Consider the following 17,246-nt stretch of genomic DNA (forward strand, 5'->3'; position numbering starts at 1 on the left):
CATCAGAACCTCACACAAACACCCCCTACCGATACCCAGGAACATCTTTACAACAGTGTCATTTGGTTTCAGAGCCAGAAATGTGCAAATCTGGTTGTTGAGTCTGACCCAAAATAATCATCGGAAAAAAGAAGAGAGAAAATGTTTTGAAATTCCGTCCAAAACTGCAAGCTCACCACTATTTAGCTGTGGCATTTGAATTTTTGGAAATGTCACAGCTAATAAATAATGTATTTTTTTTTTTCCTAAGCTACAAGGTACATTTTTATTTTACAACTTGAATCTGCTTAACTTCCAAAAATTAAGTGCTCTGCTCACGTCCACCTCAACCTATGGGATGGCTGCCTTTCCACTTAATACATTTAATAAAGGTGACCAGATGCTTTGTGTTTTTAATGGCTTGTTCTGCATCCCAACAAAATGTCCCTGTTTTGGCTGTGAGAGCAGATGATTCATCCTGAAACCCAGCCCAGCTGCCCTGACACAGGGCACAGATAAAAACACACCATCTGTGCTGGGGAGTGGGATGGAGGAGTGCTTTGTCAGGAAAACACTGTCCTTCCTTGGGCACTGTGTATTCCAGGCACCCAGAACTCCCCAAAGCCTATGGGTCCAACCTCTCTGCCTCTGCAGTTCAATTTTGCAGTCATATCCCATCTCCCATCATATTCTCCTCCTTAGAAACCCCTCAGCCTGCTCAGCTCTGTAAGACCCGCAGATCAAACATTTCTGTACAATGTCAGATGTTGCTCCTGGTTTTATTCTTTCCAATCACACGGCACAATTCCTGACCAAGCCAGAAAATGCAAGAGGGATTCACTTCTGGCTCTTCTGAATAACGAGCTGTGCCCAGCTCTGCAGTAGCACCACTCCACCCTCAGCTCTGCCAGAGGACACGTCCTGCACTCAGGGATCCCACACCTGCCCGATCCAAGGGCAACATTCCACCCACAGGCAAAGCTCCTGCTGCCTCAGCAAGAGCCAGGCAGGAAGATCTGAAGGGAAAGCCAGGCTTGGAGGGTGTCATTGAGAAAAGGCACTTGCAGCCTTGCAGGGTTCTGGCCCCACAGCATCTCCCACCTCCCCTGCAGGCAGCACCTTCTCCCTGCCTGGGAGCATTCCCAGTGGGATTCAGTGGGGTGGGAAGCGAAGGTCCCTGCCCAGTTTTCTGCACAGCCTGTGTTCTGCAGCATCTGAAAGAACCACTGCAGCTCTCAAGTCATCTGGCATGCACACGAATGACAAATACGCTTCAGAGGCAATAAATTAGCAATTTCAAGGCTTTACTTCCCCTCCTGGACTAATTGCCAGAGATTATAGTATATTATGTGAGAGCAATGATACTAATGCCTAAATATGCTTCAGTGATTATAGAGCTATCCTCAATAACCAAGCTGTTTAAATGTCAATGCAAGAAAGCTCTTTATTACGAGATTAAATATTGTTTTGAAGCAATGCAATAGGAACTTCCCAGGCTTCCTGCCTGCAAAAATGCTGCCTTGGGGCAATATATATTGGACAAGGTATGCTTTTTGAAAATGTGGGCAGTAAAGGGTCCCAAAATACTTTTGTGCTGCACACTTGAACAGCATTCCTGATAAGAAGGGGGATCCTGGCAGCTTTTATTTTGTATTTGTTACTAACACGCTGCCGCCTTCATCTTTCCTGCACTTGTCTGTCACCACCGCACAGAGAAGATAAATCCTTGTTTTCTGTTAGTCTGAGTTGGGAATCAAACCTTAAAGACCTTTTCTTCTTTTTATTCCACCTCTGAGCACCAGTATCTTGCACAGATACTTCTGAGCCCTGCCCCTCACACCTCAATAAATCTCTTTACACCTGGCCTTGAGAGAACCCCTGGAAATGAGATGGAAGCTCCAACTTTCCGGTTCAGCTGCTGACACGAAGCAGAGAACAGAAGTGTCTCTAAGCCATGGCTCCAACTGCACAGCTCTAGAGATGCCAGTTGTGGCATCATCCACAACCTCAGTGTGGATTTAGAAGGGAAGGAAAGAAGGCTAAAAAGGCTTTAACATCCCACTGATCTCATACAGGACCCACCCACTACAGATCTTGTCACACAGCTGTGCTGCCTGTCCCTTGATTCCTAATAAACTCAATAATTACAACTCAAAGTAATATAGAAAACACATAGATAGGCCTGTGGGGACAGATCATGTAAAATTAAGAACACAGAAAGACAACTGCTCATGAATTTTGGTGGAATTCTCTTTAAGTAATTTTTTTCCTTTAGGAAGCACTGTTTCTTAAACACTTCTCCTCCATGGTGTGCTCCTGAAGTGAAGGGGGGCTTCAAATATGGATGACCAGGGAACTTATCACTGAGGATCCCATTCTGCCCAGCTGTAGCAGGACTGGACACCTGGATCCACATCCTGATACTTTCTGCTACATCCTGGCAATCGTTAATTGCTAATTTTTGACGTTTCACCTTGGCTGGTTTCTTCAGCCATTTTATATCTCACCTCTAAAACACAGTGCTTGTTTACCTCAGGATGTCTGAAGCTCTTTCTGATGCTCAGGTAAAAGACACCTGCCACACGGGCTCAGAAAAGACAGAAATTGCTCTATCATTTGCAACATTTTAAAATATCTCCATCTATTAAAATCACACTGTGACTGACAAGGAACCTGCTGAAAGGCCAGGAGAATTCTTTCTCTGCTCTTCCAGGCAGACAATGAGCTGACATCCTTTTTGTTATGCCTTGACTTAGAATATAGGATGGGAAACCATGTCTTTGTCGCAGTGATAAACTTAGAGCAGGGGTGTTAAGCACACAACCAGAAGCAGAAAGTTGACACTCAAAGGAGACCGATGTGGACTCATCACAGAACGGGGGACAAACACGTGCATTGGCCACTTCTGTGCAAACGTGACTTGAACTCAGGTTGAAATGCTCTTGAATTGTGTGCAGAGAGTTGTGAAGCCCCAGCAGTCCCAGCTGCACTCACCATGAAGCCGGGGGCGCAGGAGCAGGCCCCGCTGACGCTGTCACAGTCGGCCCCGTTGTGGCAGGGGCAGGGCAGGGCACAGCCCTCGCCGTACGAGCCTGGCGGACACGTCTCGTTGCAGTAGAGCCCAGCCCAGCCAGCCTTGCAGCTGCACTCTCCAGACAGGGGGTGGCAGCTAAAGGAGAGACAGACAGACAGACAGACAGACAGATATCTGTGAGATGTGGGCAGGAGGGGAAAACACAGCCCAGCACATCTCGGCACTGGACAAACCTAGAGCTGTTCGGGATGGTGGAATTTAGGATGGGAACTGGGAACGTGGTGCTAAACACCAAACTGGCACAGCACCTCCAAACAACCTGGGAACTGCCACAGCACTGGTTATTTTACACCATGCTCTTCCACTCTCCAATCAATGCGACTTGGATCACTGACATCAACCAATCCACGGGCTGTAGGGTGTGTGTGTGCAGGACACCACATGGACAGACAAGGAGAAAGGAGAATTGAGCCCAGAAGAGCGGACAGTGTCTGGCCCATCTGGATCTGTGGGTGGAAGACTCAACCCTTTGCTCCTCCTGCCATGAAACAGTTTATTTTTATTCAGCATTTCTCCTTCTCCCAGGTTTCCTCAGGGCACTTCCTTCCCACAGCAGGAGAGCCAAGCCAAGGCTGTGGTACCATAATGGCTCTGCCCAGCCCTCAGTGAGGGAGATGAGAAATAATATTGAGGAATAATGAGAAACCAATTTCTTTATCATTCTCAGAACAAGAAGGACAGACTTCTGCAAGGTGGCACCTCTCTATGGACCTGTCTCCTGGTTTTTTGCTTCACAGAAGCGATTCATTTTCCTTTACAGTTATTTATTGCCATGGTTTAAGATTGTAGACATGACTGAATGGGTTTCTTTACACCTATAAAATTAATATTGTATATGTTAATTTTCAAGGTAACCTCATAAAATGTAATTTCCAAGTATGTTTCAGGCAATTACTGGTAGGAGAGGTTGGTCATATACTGTTGTGACTGAGAAGGATCAAATTCTGTAAGTGTCATGTGTTTCATCATAAATAGCATTTTACTGACTAATTAAAACAATTAATCAGCTTAACAAACTACCATCCATGAAATTCTTCTGACAAAGCGGTCCCTGAAATTATGGTTGTTCACAAAGCACCTCTTAACACTCAGATGAAAATAATAAAGGCCCATTTTTTCCCCCTCTGTGTCTATTAATCATTACCTAATAGGAGCAGAAAGCTCAACACTAAAGGAGTGTTTTAAAGTGGATTTTGTGTTCTTCTGTTTCCACTACTACTGCACATATCATATGCTTCCATGAGAACTGCATCTGCTGGCTAAATTAAATCTTTCAAGGTAATGTATGATCAGGGCAGCTGGAATCAGTCTATGACAATTCAATTGAAAATGCTACGCTCAGGAAGAGTTTTTACTCTGAAGTTGGCTCCTTCATCAACGTGGACAGCTCTTCTGCACGGGATGCAAGCTCTGTGCTCAGGACTCAAAATCCTCCTGCCATGTACTAAAATAAGAATGAAAAAGCAAATAGGCTTTGCAGAAGAATCTGCAGGAGATGGGGGGGGCTTTGACTCCAAACCAAGGGTTAGTAGAAGGTTGAGACCATATTGAGCCCCACTAAAGCCTTGTCCACCCTTTCATGGGACTGTGAGCCAGGAAAACCTCGAGCAGATGTTTGGGTCCCTCCATCCATGCAATCTTCCCGTTGCAGTAAGGACAGTTTTGTTACCAGCCTGAGCAGATCAGGGCTTTGTTCCTCTCCTGAATCAAAGGCATTTGTTTGACAATTGAGGTGCCTGATGCAGCGCTGACTTGAGGAGGGCTGAGACTGAGATGCTTTTCCAAACCCCAGACAGCAGCTGTTCCCTCCCCAGTCCTGCCAGGGAATCTTGGCCACGGAACTCACTCCTTCTGCTTCGTTTTTCCCGTTTCTAAAACGATGCCTTCCTTCCTTTGGAAACCCTTTTAAGACCTGCAGCTGACATCACTAAACAGCACTAGGTTTTTATATTCATTCTTTTCTTAACTGGGAGGTAGGAACTCTTCCAGTAATTGCAGTGAGCAGAGTTACACTCTAAATACACTGCAGCTCATGATGACTACACATCATCATGAGAGGGAGAAGGGGAGGGCTCCAAAAGGATCCCAAAGGCAAACCCACTAACAACTGCCTTCCAACCTTGCTGGGAGCAGGAAGGGAACCTTCCACACTTCCAAGAGGTTGGCAGTGCTATACAATAGTAGTTTGCATTGAATTTTAACAACTTGCATTTCTTCAAGTCTCCTGCACCACAGGAAGGAACAGTGGGAGAAAACCCAGGGTGAACACAGGCAGTCAAGTGCTCCTGGGGCTCCAGGCCATGCAGAGCTGGGAATGGAGCTGTCCACTCCCTGAGAAGGAAAGTGTTCCAGGGCTCCTCTTGCACTGTGGAACCCTCTGTGTGATCCCTTTTGAGCCACACTTACAGCAATAAAAGATTTACTTGTAAGAGTTTTACCAGCTGAACTGAAAAACACAAAGGCATTTTTAACCTTTGAGGTTTTTTAAGCATCTAATTTTAGGAAAACTGCAGGAAAGCAGGTAACTTCCTTAAGGCAAATTGGGAAAAGAAATGCTTTAGACAGCACAGTCTGTTCCAAATTCTGAAATTTGTTCTCCACACATCTTTCAGCCAAAACAACTTCTTCCCAGAGAATTTTCTGACTTTCTGTTTACACATTAGCACCAGTCATCTCATCTTCGTTAGCAACAGCCCTAATCCTTACTTAACAGTATTTTCTGTCTCTTGGGGTCCATACTACAGTCAGTTTTCCTTACTAAAACGCCTCTTGCTTTAAGGAAGTGGCCACAGTGAGGCTGCAGGGCCTCTCTTTCAGTCCAGCACGTCTTCAAATCCAGCCTCACACAGCACATTATTGACTTAGGTCAAGGTAAAACTTCCTGTAAACTCTGGGGGCTTTGGTCCTTCCAAACCTGTCAGTGCTGAGGCAGGAATTGGAGCCTCTGAAGATCTACTTTGTCCCAGTGCCTTCCTCCCCTTCTCATGTCTGTGACCTTGGAAAGACATTCCCAAAGGCTCCACACAAAGGCTGGGTGGACAAGACCATTCCAGCTGTTCATTTTCCTGCTTTAAACACCAAGCCAGGATTATTCCTTTCCAATACTGCAGGCTGCCTCAACACTGGCTTTTTGCAGAGGAGGATTTTTTACAGGTGCATCCTTTCCTGTGGAAGGACAGTCCAAGTCACCAACATGTTCTAAATCATCTTTTCTAAGTCAGTTGTGGGGTTGTTCAAACGTCCTGCACAAAGTGCCTTTCCCTGTGCTCTGATGCAGAAATTATTGGATGATGTTCTTCAACATGCTGGAGGTTAGACTGGATGATCACACTGATCTCTTCAGACATTAAAACAGATCTGTGAAAGTGGAAGAGCTGATTGTGTGCTTCCTAATGTCCCTCCTCAACCTGCTCCTCGAAGCCCCCAGAACTTTCTGTTCCAGTCAGCTCTCCAATAACCAGATGAAATGAGTCAAAACCAGGGACAGGAACTTCCCTCACCTTCTACAAGTGTTTTTACACACCTGGGGATCACAACAAGCAGCCAACAGCTCAAAGTGCTTTGGGGAAAATAGATTGCTATCAGTAAATGAACCACTTTGGAAGACCCCAGTTCCAGTAGGGATAAACACTCAGGGAGGAACGGGTGGAGGAGTGCCCTGTATGGGACTGGTTAAACAATGAGCTAAACAATGAGCAAAAAGATTTGTTCCAAATAGGGAGTGCCTTTGGAAAAGGTCATTTTCCATCAGCTCTGACGTTCCCTGGCTCAGCAATTGACAGCGCTCGGTGGAGCTCATTGAAAAGTGGAAAGCTCAAATCCCACGGATGAATGAAAGAACATTTGCAGATCTACAGCTTGCTGATACCTCTTTGTTCCATAACAGCAGTGATAAGATGTAGGAAAAAAGGCAGATTTTATCAATAGAGAGACTAGACTCATTTATTAAGGAACCAGAGATACCATCTCAGCCGAGGATGCTGCAAGGCAGGCTGATGGAGCAGTGATGGGAGGGAAGGAATAAAATGTACCCATCAGGCAGCAACCAGGAACGTACAACATTCCTACAACCAGGGTGTGTAGGAATGACCACATGCCCAGAAAAGAGCTGGGAGGGGATTCAATCCTTCACTTTTCTGAGCTCTCTCAAGCCTGAGGCCTCCTCTTTCCTCGCAGCTGGATGGTGCCAGTCTGTTCTTTCAGGAAAGCCCCTCTGGCAAATCCTCAGAGCACCCCTCTGAGTAACACAGGATGAATTCCTGCACCCTCAAACCCACCTAAAAGGCTCTTAATGAACTGAGCACTAAGCTGAGAAACAGCAGCCAAGCTCAGCCTTGCCCATGGCCTACACTTAGTAAATAGAGTCCTTCCACTCTATTTACACCTTTATGGGAATATGGGCCCACAAGCAGGTTCCTGCAGGCTCAGGAGGGGTGAAGACACGGTGTCAGCCCCTGTCCATGAGCATATTCTCACCCTCCAGCACTCCTGAGGAGCAGTTACACTGAGGAGCAATTCAGGCTGTGTTTACCCCAGGCTGGAGTCATGCCCAGTGCCGGGTGCCGCAGCGTGTGACACACAGGAATTTACACCTCAGCTCACTCTGCAGTAACTCCTGAGACATCCCACATCCTCAGCACAACACAGCACTAACCTTTTGTGTGGAATGTGCAGCTCATGCCTCAGGGATGCTATTTTTGCAATGATTTCATGACACACAACACAATCAGGGGCGATGGAAGCCTTGTTGTACAGAGCTCCCTTTGAGCCTCGAATCCTTTGGATGCTGGCTGTCAAACCCACCAGGGCTGCAGCCCTCTTGCTCCACAGGAGTTGGATCACCACAATTACAAGTTTTTTAAATAATCCACTGTGAGCTCTGACTTTCAGTTAAACAAAACCTCACCACTCACAGTTGAATTCACGAGGAAAATCATCTGTTTACTCCCACGACTGAGACAAACAGGGTCTATCTCGAGCACACAGAGAGATTTGCCTGAAGTGTTTGTGTGTGAGTGAGTGTGAGTGTGCACACAAATTAGGTGCTGCTGCTTGCATCCATAACTGGGAGTGTTTATATTTCAGCAGGCAGCAAGATCCAAGGCAGGTTTGTCATCATCTGCAGGACAGTCAGGTCCCCACCTGTCTGGTTGGAAATTGAGGAATGTCTGCACCAAGGGCATGTTTGCTTGGGCATCAATTATCCCACCTCCCTCTGAAGCACACACAACCCTAAATTGGCTCTGCCTGCTGAAGAGGAATGGGCAGAAAAGGGGGGGAATGCAGTGGGAGCCGAGGGGCTCAGCATGGAGCAGGTGAGGGATGTGGCACTCCAGTCCATCACACAGCGCAGGGTTTGGCTGTCCAGGCTCCTTTACTGCAGGTCAGGGAGTGAGGAATCTCCAAACAGCCATTCCAGCAGTGGGTAAACAAGGCAAGGAGTTACAAAAGGTAACAAAGAGGATAATAGGGAAGAGTCTTAAATTCTTCCTTTTTTTCTTTTTCAAGGTTTGGAAGACTCATTCAAGCCTGCAATGGGAAAGCCAATTCAAGGTGCTCAAGTGGCTCTGGCTCTTAAGTGATGAGAACCTCAAGAATAAGACTCTAAAAAAAACAAATAAAGGGAATAAGACATCAAAACCTGACCTTTTAAGTGAGGCTGATTCCACTGTAGGTACAATTCCCTGGTATTTATTTTCCTGAAGATTTCCCCCCCACACACACAGTGAATGAGGAGCAGAAATAGGCTCACATGAGGAGTCTGTTTTGACAATGTCGACTGTGTTACAGTTCCACAGACTGACTCAGGGATATTGATTTCAGTCTATTTATACATCTGCCTCAAGTGTTTGCAACAGGGTAATTTGCCACAAGACATAAACTGAAGCAAATTAGGTTTCATTTTGAAAGTCCCCTTGCTGTCTGCGGATCTAACGAGAAAACCCATGGCATAAAAAAAGCCAAAGTGATGGATTTGAGTAAACATATCTCTATTTTTAAAACTTCAGGGGGTTATTATACATCACATATGGGCATCACCTGATGGTGATGCCTCCAAGACTTTATTTACAGGATAGAGCTGTGTGTCAGGTTGTTTCAGATGTTACCAGAGCTGTTAACAGATCCACGCTCAGTAAATGGCTGGACTGAGGCTTGTGGTTCCAAACCTGAGGTCATTTCAATCCAAGCTTTGCAGTCCAGAGGAACTCTCTGTGTTTGTACTTAAAACTACAGAGAAAAAGGCAGGGTGTGCAGTTAATTGAACCCTTCCCAATGCTTCCCCTTGACCAGTCTCTGCACTGCAGCATTACACGACATACATACCTGAGAGTGTTGGTAACATTGCAAGGGCATCTCTTGTTGCATTTGAGGCCATAAAACCCTTCTGGACACATCCTTTCTTGGCAGTAAATCCCTTTGAAGCCAGGCTCGCAGATACAGGCTCCATTGACGTGGTAACACTTGGCCCCGTTCTGGCAGTCGCAGGTTTGGGAGCACTGGAAGCCGTAGGTGCCGATGGGACACTCCTCCTGACACCTGCAGGGCAACAGGGGACAGGGCAGCCAGTCAGAGCTGCAGCCTCCCACACAGGAGTGTCTTTGTTAATCAGCTAAACACAAAACCACTGCTCATTTATTTAAGTCACACACCGGGAGCTGATGATCTCATTGGGGTGATGTGCTGTGATATCCTGGGTGTGGAAATGGCTGTCAGCTGAAACTGCAGTAATCTCTGCCCAATTGTATCTGCAACATTTGCATTAGTTAATATTTCCTTCGTTTACAAAGTGCATTCTTCTCTCCTGGACCTTGACAATTCCACTCACCAACCATAAGAAATTGATGTGGGATAAATTATTAAAAAAAAGAAAACCCTCACCTGTTTGCTTTATCACAAAAGGACTTCCCTGAAAGCACATGATCCTCCTAGTGATGATGAGAGCTCAAAGGGAATGTGGCCTAAGCAATACTGAGCAAAGTTCCTCCAGCTTTACTTGCCCTCTTTGCTGTCATTGCATCAGCTTTACACCAATAAGGAGAAAATAAAATCCTTTGTCTTTTGTGTGTGTTCTGAGTAACTAAAGCTTAAATTTACTTTTCTTCTCCTACTCCAGGGCTGCTCAGTAGTGTAAAATCCCAATAAAAATCACTTTCACGCTCCTTAGTGAAGAACCTTCTTCGAAATTGCCGGCTTTAATATTTGATACACCCAAAAATGGAACCTGCAAACACTCTACACAGATTGCTTTAAACTGCACCTTCCATGCACTGTTTTAAATATTTCCCTGCTGGATACATTCTCATATCTGCCAAAAAGTCTCTCTCCTTGTCCTACACAACCAATTTAAGAGTTCATACTACTTCCTACTTTGATAAAGCTCAGCTAAGGTCCTAAAGAAAAGCAGCTGATTCTGTGCTGGACATAATTCAGTGGTCTCGAAATCCTGCCGTGAGTCAGTCCTACAGTTTACATGATCCACCGTGAAATACAGACAGGCCTTTTCAGTTCATAAAAACAGCAAAAGAAGGCCAGAAAAGCCCAATTCCCTTATCACATGGATGCCAGACACTGGAAATTGCCTATCAGCATTAATTTAAGCCTGGGCATTGATTAAAGTGTATACTGTAAACTCAGTGGATGGAGGCAATTGTTAAATGTCTTTTCTGCAGGTCATTTCACAGCTGGCAGGTGAGAGTTAATATAATGATCAGTAATAAAAGATTAATGTGTGATGCAAGGCAGGCAAAACTGCAGTGAACACGGGCAGTACATAAGAAGGGCATCACTTCTGCAGCTTCAGATTATCTCGTTTTCCTCAAACTAAACGACCACAGCGAAGGGCTCAGCCAGGGACTTAACCCCGGCAGCCACCACCACAGCTGGGGCTCCAAATCCAGGGTGAGGAGTTCATGGAGACCCAGGGAAAGAGCCTGGAGGAGCCCCAGCAGCAGAACCAGCAAGGAAAGGGGAGCAGTGGGGCTGGAACAGTCAAAGCAGAGGAACTGCAAGAGGAGGGGACTGAGCTCCTCATTCCCTGCTCCTGCCCAGGCCCTGCTCGTCAGGAGAGCTCTGCTGCTCTCCACGGGATCAGCACTCAGTCAACAGTGCTCTGGATCACTCCATATTTAGAGAAGATGAAGCATTACCTAGCGGGGAGAAAAGCATCTGGAAATGAAATATTGACGACCTAATCCATTTACATAATTAGCCTTTTTCTACTAACAATTTAACCAACTTATTTATTTGGAGATCAAGCAGCTCCCGCTAATGAATTTTATACAAAGAATACTAATAATGACTCCTCTGGAACATGAGAATAATCACAGCAGGAATTAGCTTTCTACTTAAACATCTTTCCTTTGCAACATATCAATCTAATGTGTCCATAGCACCATTAACAACCAGATACATTGTTCAATTAAATTACAAAATGAGCTGCTAAGCCCTAGTTATGTTTCTTGTTTAATTTACATTGCTTTCTGCCTATCTGGGGAGATTCGTATTATAATACCCACTGAACTTTAATATGTACTATAATTATTTGGGTTGGGATAGGATAATATGGCTGTCACCTGTAGAATTAATGGAAGCAATTTCACAAAATATTAAACAGAAGACAGCCTGCTTAACAGATGAACTTAGTACACGTACCTACATTTTTTCCCATAATTTCTTCTTTGTTAAGGAATGATGCTGTGAAGTTTGTCAGGCTTTTCTCTATCTTTGTTTTGAAACAGTGATCATGTTTATGTAGCACAGATAAATACGAAAAGCCATCCAAAATACACTAACCAGGAGGTAGGAGATCCAGCCACAAACACGACAACAGAAAAAAATCTGCTCATATCGTTCTAAGAAATGTGCTATTTATTCTGTTAAGACTCAATCTTTAGAGTCAGTGGCAAAATGGAAAACAAAGCTAAACCAGCATGTTCACTTTTCCTGTCAGGCAGTGAATTGTGAGACACCCCATCCTCAGCTTCTAACTGTGCCTCTGCTATTATTCCTTTCCAGTTTGTAAAACATACATTTCCCTGACATATCCAGTCATTTCTGTGAGCACAAAGCATCCTGCAGTTATTAACAGTGCCTGCCAATTTCCTGGAGATTTAGTGCAGTGCCACTCTTGGAAAACAGGTAGGGAACAAAAGTGTGGCAATTACACTCACACAGCCCTCTCTGACCATTCCATCTGCACAGATATTTATCTAAGTCTCTGTTATTATCTCCTGCACACCACGATGAACTGGAGCATTATACAGTACTTATGATAATTTAAAGATGATGGTAGGCAAAGTGTATTTATATTTTTATTGCTGTTATTCACAACATCAGTTATTATTAAGAAGATTTCTTCAGCACCTTGTAAGACATGAAAGGAAACACTGTTTTGTGGTGCAGCAGCTTCTCCTGCTCGCAGTAACTCTGGTGGATACAGGTCCACAATGTGACCTTCCCTCGCTTCTTTTCCACCTCTCCCAACCGGTTCTGCCTTATTTTTTTCCCTCCCTCCTTTTGTCTTCCCAAGAAACATCTTTCTTTGGAGTCTCCCACTTTTCTCCAGGCCTAGATCTGATGAGTCCACAGCCTCTTTGCTCGAGGACAATCCTTGTGAGCTCCTGCCAGCTCTGCCCTGAGGTGTTTCCTCTTCCCAGTCTCTCCTCAAGCCACCTCCTCCAGCCCCTCTCTGAGGACAACCAGCAACAAAACCACCTCCCCATCTCCTTCCCTCGTCCCCAAGGGGGATGCAGGCTGCTGGCTGGGAGATCCCAGCAGCTCCAGCACTGCTGATTCACCTACAGCCAGGAATCCATCAGGATGTGCAACAACCAAACAAGGAGACCTGGAAACAGTGGCTCTGTCAGCCTTCCCAAGCATGGCCAGCACTGGGAACAGCTTGGGATTGAAATGTGGTCACCAGTATAAGGGTCCAGGATGGGAAGTTGCTTCCAAAAGCCTCCACAAGGAGAGAAGCAGCAGTGACATGGTAGCCCATGGCTGGAAGCACTGTCTCCAGGTGGAGGATGGGGAACAGAGTCACACCAGTATCTTCTCCACTCAATTATTATGAAGTAATTGGTATTTCCACCACATCCAACCCCAAAAAAACCCTGAGCCTCCTCCAATATCACTGTCCATGGAATGGAATGAAGGTAGTTCCACGTGTGATGGGAGGAGCAGCCTCCTGACCCCCCAGGGTCTACAGAGACCTGCTGGTTACACAGAGAGCAACAAAGGAGAGACTCCAGTGAGCTGTGCTGCATCCACGTGGAATTGGAGCATCTGTCAGTACATGGGGATGAGCTTCCTCCAGCTCATAAAAGCAGGGAACACACAGGAGGAAGGGTTTAGCAGAGCACACACTGGTGAGCTGTGCCCAGCGGTGCCTCAGCCCAGCCCCAGAGCTGCCTGAACTGCACCTCCCAACCTCTGGCAGCAGGACCAGCTGGAGGGCTGAGCCAGCACGTGCTGCAATCCCTCATTGACTCTGCTGTGCAGTCATTTTGCTGAATCCATGACACCTTGGTAAAACAATATTATCATCTCCTCTGATCGATTCATGGGTGAAGGCTCTCGTTTATAAATTTGGAGGATTTATCACCTTTTGCTGGTGGCTGAGATGGATCAGTGCTACAGCAGCACAGAGGGCTGAAGGAGACATTAAACTTGCTGTGTTGCTTACTCTTGAGGATATTAATTTGTACAAAGATAGTTCATTTACATATCTTGTAAACATGTAATGCTCTCTATTAAATTTATCACTGTAAATATCTAAATTAAATTTAATCCATTAAATTTTAAAAGTTATATTAAAAACCCCTGTAAATGGAGAGCACTGCCAATAAAAAGTAATAACACTGCCACGTTTATATTGCTTGAAGTGCTTCAGAAGGATGAACCTAATTGGAGCAGTAGAAACACAACACCATTTTTCAGAGGGGAAGATTGTCCTAGAAGGGATATAAATATTGACAATCCCTGGTTAAAATGAAAGGCTTTTGGGAGGTTGGTTTTTACCTGTCTCCTATATAGCCAGCTGTGCAGATGCATTTTCCTGTCACGGGGTCACAGTGTCCTCCGTTGTGGCACGGACAGTCCTGGCTGCAGTTGATTCCAAAGGTTCCAGGAGGACATGGCTGTGCACACACCAGCCCCTGGTAATGTTGCAGAGAGAGCAATATTTCAGTCAACATTCACAATGCAATAAATTTCTATATGCAGCTGAGATTTTTACTGTCCTTCTTGCTAAACCCAGGAACGAGTGTAGCAGCAATATTTTATCTGTAGAAGATGAGCTAAAGATAATCTGAAAACTCTGCTACCAGAGTAAATGCCTGTCTGCTCTGACTCCAGGAGGGATTTTTCTCACCACTGTCCACTCCCTGATAATTCTCTTCTCTGCATCTCCCTGTAAACTACAGCTGAGGTGGCAGGAGATTCACTGCCCCTTGTAAAGGTCCAGGAAGGTCTGGGAGAGGATAAAAGCAACCAGAGAAGGCTACAAACCTGTGTGTGCTGCTGGGGTTTTGTGAACTGCTGTTGAGAGGCTGAAATGTTGTTGGACACAACCTGAGTGGAGAACATTTGGGAAGGAAAGGATTATTGGGAAGGTTGCACTGAAGTTGTGCGAGTTTTGATAGTCTGTGATCATCTCCCTTGTTCAGAAAGTCCCTCTTCAGCCAACCACAAAGAAGACCAAAGAAGACCCAACCTGGAGTCCTTTCTGAGTTCCTGACCTGCCTCAACTCCACATCTGGGTGGTGACCTCCTTTCCCCATTTTATGCTCCCAGCCCTCTGCCCTCCTGCATTTTTATTCCAGTCCTCCCCTGATCCTTTTTGCAGACTCCCTTTTAGTGCCCTCCTTCATCTGGACCCAAATCCCCACGTGTGAGTTGCTTCCTCCTTGCACAGACAGACTGGCACTGCTGGGCACCCTGGCACTGCTGACAAGGAAAAGCAATTCCTGGGCAAGCCTTGCTCCAGCTGCTCGGCCCCAAGGCAGGGAATGCTCACTGCTGGTTGGAGTCACGTCTCTGGAGAATTCACCTGCCAAACTCAGGTGGTTCTACTTCCCCAGGTATCCCATAATGTCCCCTGCCAAGTCTCAGAGCCTTACAGGGATTTCCCCGGACTTTCTTAGAAGTTGCATGAATGTTTTGTTGTTTTTTTGTTTTTTTTTTTTTCTGGGAGCAAACATAAAGCCCAGGGCTGGGATCCAGCTGAGGAGAACTCCAGCCAAAACAAGGCTGGCAGTGCTGGGAGCTGAAGCTGTGGTCCTATAATGGAAAATGTTTGGCATCTGCAGCGAGTGGTGCTGCTGCCAGTGCCACCACAGTGCCCAGCGTGCGACAGAAACAGTGTTTGTCTGGCCCTGGGATTATTTGGTTTAATCTCTCAGAAGCCTTGTTTCCCCCAGCAAACCCTGAGGGCTCTGGGTTTTGAACAAAGCCCAATATTACACACGATTTATCCAAAATATAAACCAGGAATATAAAGGCTGCTTTCACTCCTTGGGGGCTGGGGAAGTTTAGCTGTGTCAACAAGCCCAAAGTGGAGAGGCTGCTCTTCAAAAGTCACCATAAAACAGACACTTTGAGCCTTTCCCGAGCACTGAGAGGTGGCTGCTTGGCTGTAAAACAGCCAGGTTGGCCTCAGTTCAAGAACTTTCAGATTACAGCGTTAAAAACCGGTGTCTCTGGACTTGAGTAATACACAACACTATATATCAGAAAACCTAAGTGTCCATTTATCTTGATAATAAATACTTTCTCCCTTCATGTCTCTAAAGGAACAGGATTTCTATCAGCAAATGATGAGAAAGCAATACTCTGGGATGCATCCCCCCCCGGAGCCAAGAGGATCTTCAGGAGCAGTTTTTGCATTAATGTGTACTCAGGGAATTCAAAACATCCCTCTCTGGAGGATCAAATGTCAGCCCAACATTTCCTGCTGCTTATACATCTAATCAGCAAAGTTCACCCCATCAGCACCTTTTTTTAAGGCCCTGATCTCATCAGCTTCTGCTTTTGACATCGTTTGCTGTATTTTGTGGGACGGAAAAGATTTCTTTCTGCTCCATTTTCTCATATAACCCCCTGTTTGAAAACCAGCACAGAAAAGAAAACCACGTAAAAATACAAATTACTGCTGTTTCATAAAGGCCAGAATCAATGAGAAAGAACTGATCAGCAGAATGTGTTTTATTAACACGGCCCCACGATGGTCTGGGACCAAGCAGGGTGTGTTGCCAGTGACAAATGTTCTGTCGTGCCAGGAAAGATTGCAGCTCTCCTGAGCATGGAGATCTAGTCCTTCAAAAGGGCTTCTGAGGAGCACTGTAAATGCTAAATTAACTCCTCTCTCTGCTTCCTGGGACTGCTTGGAGAATTTAATACTGCAAATGAGAAAGATGTATAGAATTAAACCTGTAAATTGTTAATGAGACCCTAAAGCAGCCTCCCACTAACTCCCACAGCCACAAAGGCACACAAGTGGAAAAAGCCCAAAGTTGTGGGATGCTGGCAGCCACATCTTGGTGACTGGCTCAACAATGTATGCTGTCAGCCACCATCCTCTTGGTGAAAAACCCAGGGGACAGCAAAATCCCCCAGGACATCGTCCATACCACTGGTTCTTCTGGGAGATTCTGCACTGGGTGGGAGGAAAGAAATCACAAGTCAGGAAAGAACCAGGCTTTGGAGATGGCACATCCAAGGAAGAAGCTCAGAACCCCAGAACTTCCTCCTGTTCAACTCCCTGCCTCCCCCTGCACATCCCACCAAGCCCCCAAGGGAGCTGAGCCCCTGTTAATAAACCTGCCCAGGAAAGGATAAAAAGTTGCAGCTCATCCAGCAGCAATAAAGTCCAAGTGGATCTGCACTTGTATAAATCCAGGGAGAATTCTCTCCTTTCAAAATGATGGTATATTCAATACAGACATGCAGTCTCAAGCCTCAAAAATCAGCAAGTAAAATTCCTGGTGTCAAAGAAATCCACGGTGTGAAGTGAAATGAATGCTGTCTAGCAATCCCAGCTCGCCTGCTCATTCACAGCCCCCTCATGTCTCACTTCCCAAACCATTCCAACCACCAAGAGTTAAAAATACAGCATGAAAAAAAAAATATGTTTTATCCCTCTCTGTGTACTGAATTACCAGCTTTTCATTAAAAC

At 45.6% G+C, this 17,246-nt stretch overlaps 1 protein-coding gene across 14 annotated transcripts in view; it reads right to left on the reverse strand.

Moving 5' to 3' along the window:
* The window catches only part of MEGF11 (multiple EGF like domains 11), a 252,033-nt gene that overhangs the window by 70,893 nt on the left and 163,894 nt on the right, over positions 1-17,246 (reverse strand). For all 14 annotated transcript variants that reach the window (XM_050309804.1, XM_050309792.1, XM_050309791.1 and 11 more), the window contains 3 exons: positions 14,093-14,229; positions 9,398-9,610; positions 2,974-3,148 (listed from right to left, as the gene is read on the reverse strand). In XM_050309804.1, coding sequence (XP_050165761.1) covers positions 2,974-3,148; positions 9,398-9,610; positions 14,093-14,229 — 525 coding nt within the window. The remainder of the gene's footprint in view (positions 1-2,973; positions 3,149-9,397; positions 9,611-14,092; positions 14,230-17,246) is intronic.

Source organism: Myiozetetes cayanensis, unplaced genomic scaffold, assembly GCF_022539395.1.
Source record: "Myiozetetes cayanensis isolate MyiCay16 unplaced genomic scaffold, myiCay2020 scf14, whole genome shotgun sequence".
Taxonomy (NCBI): domain Eukaryota; kingdom Metazoa; phylum Chordata; class Aves; order Passeriformes; family Tyrannidae; genus Myiozetetes; species Myiozetetes cayanensis.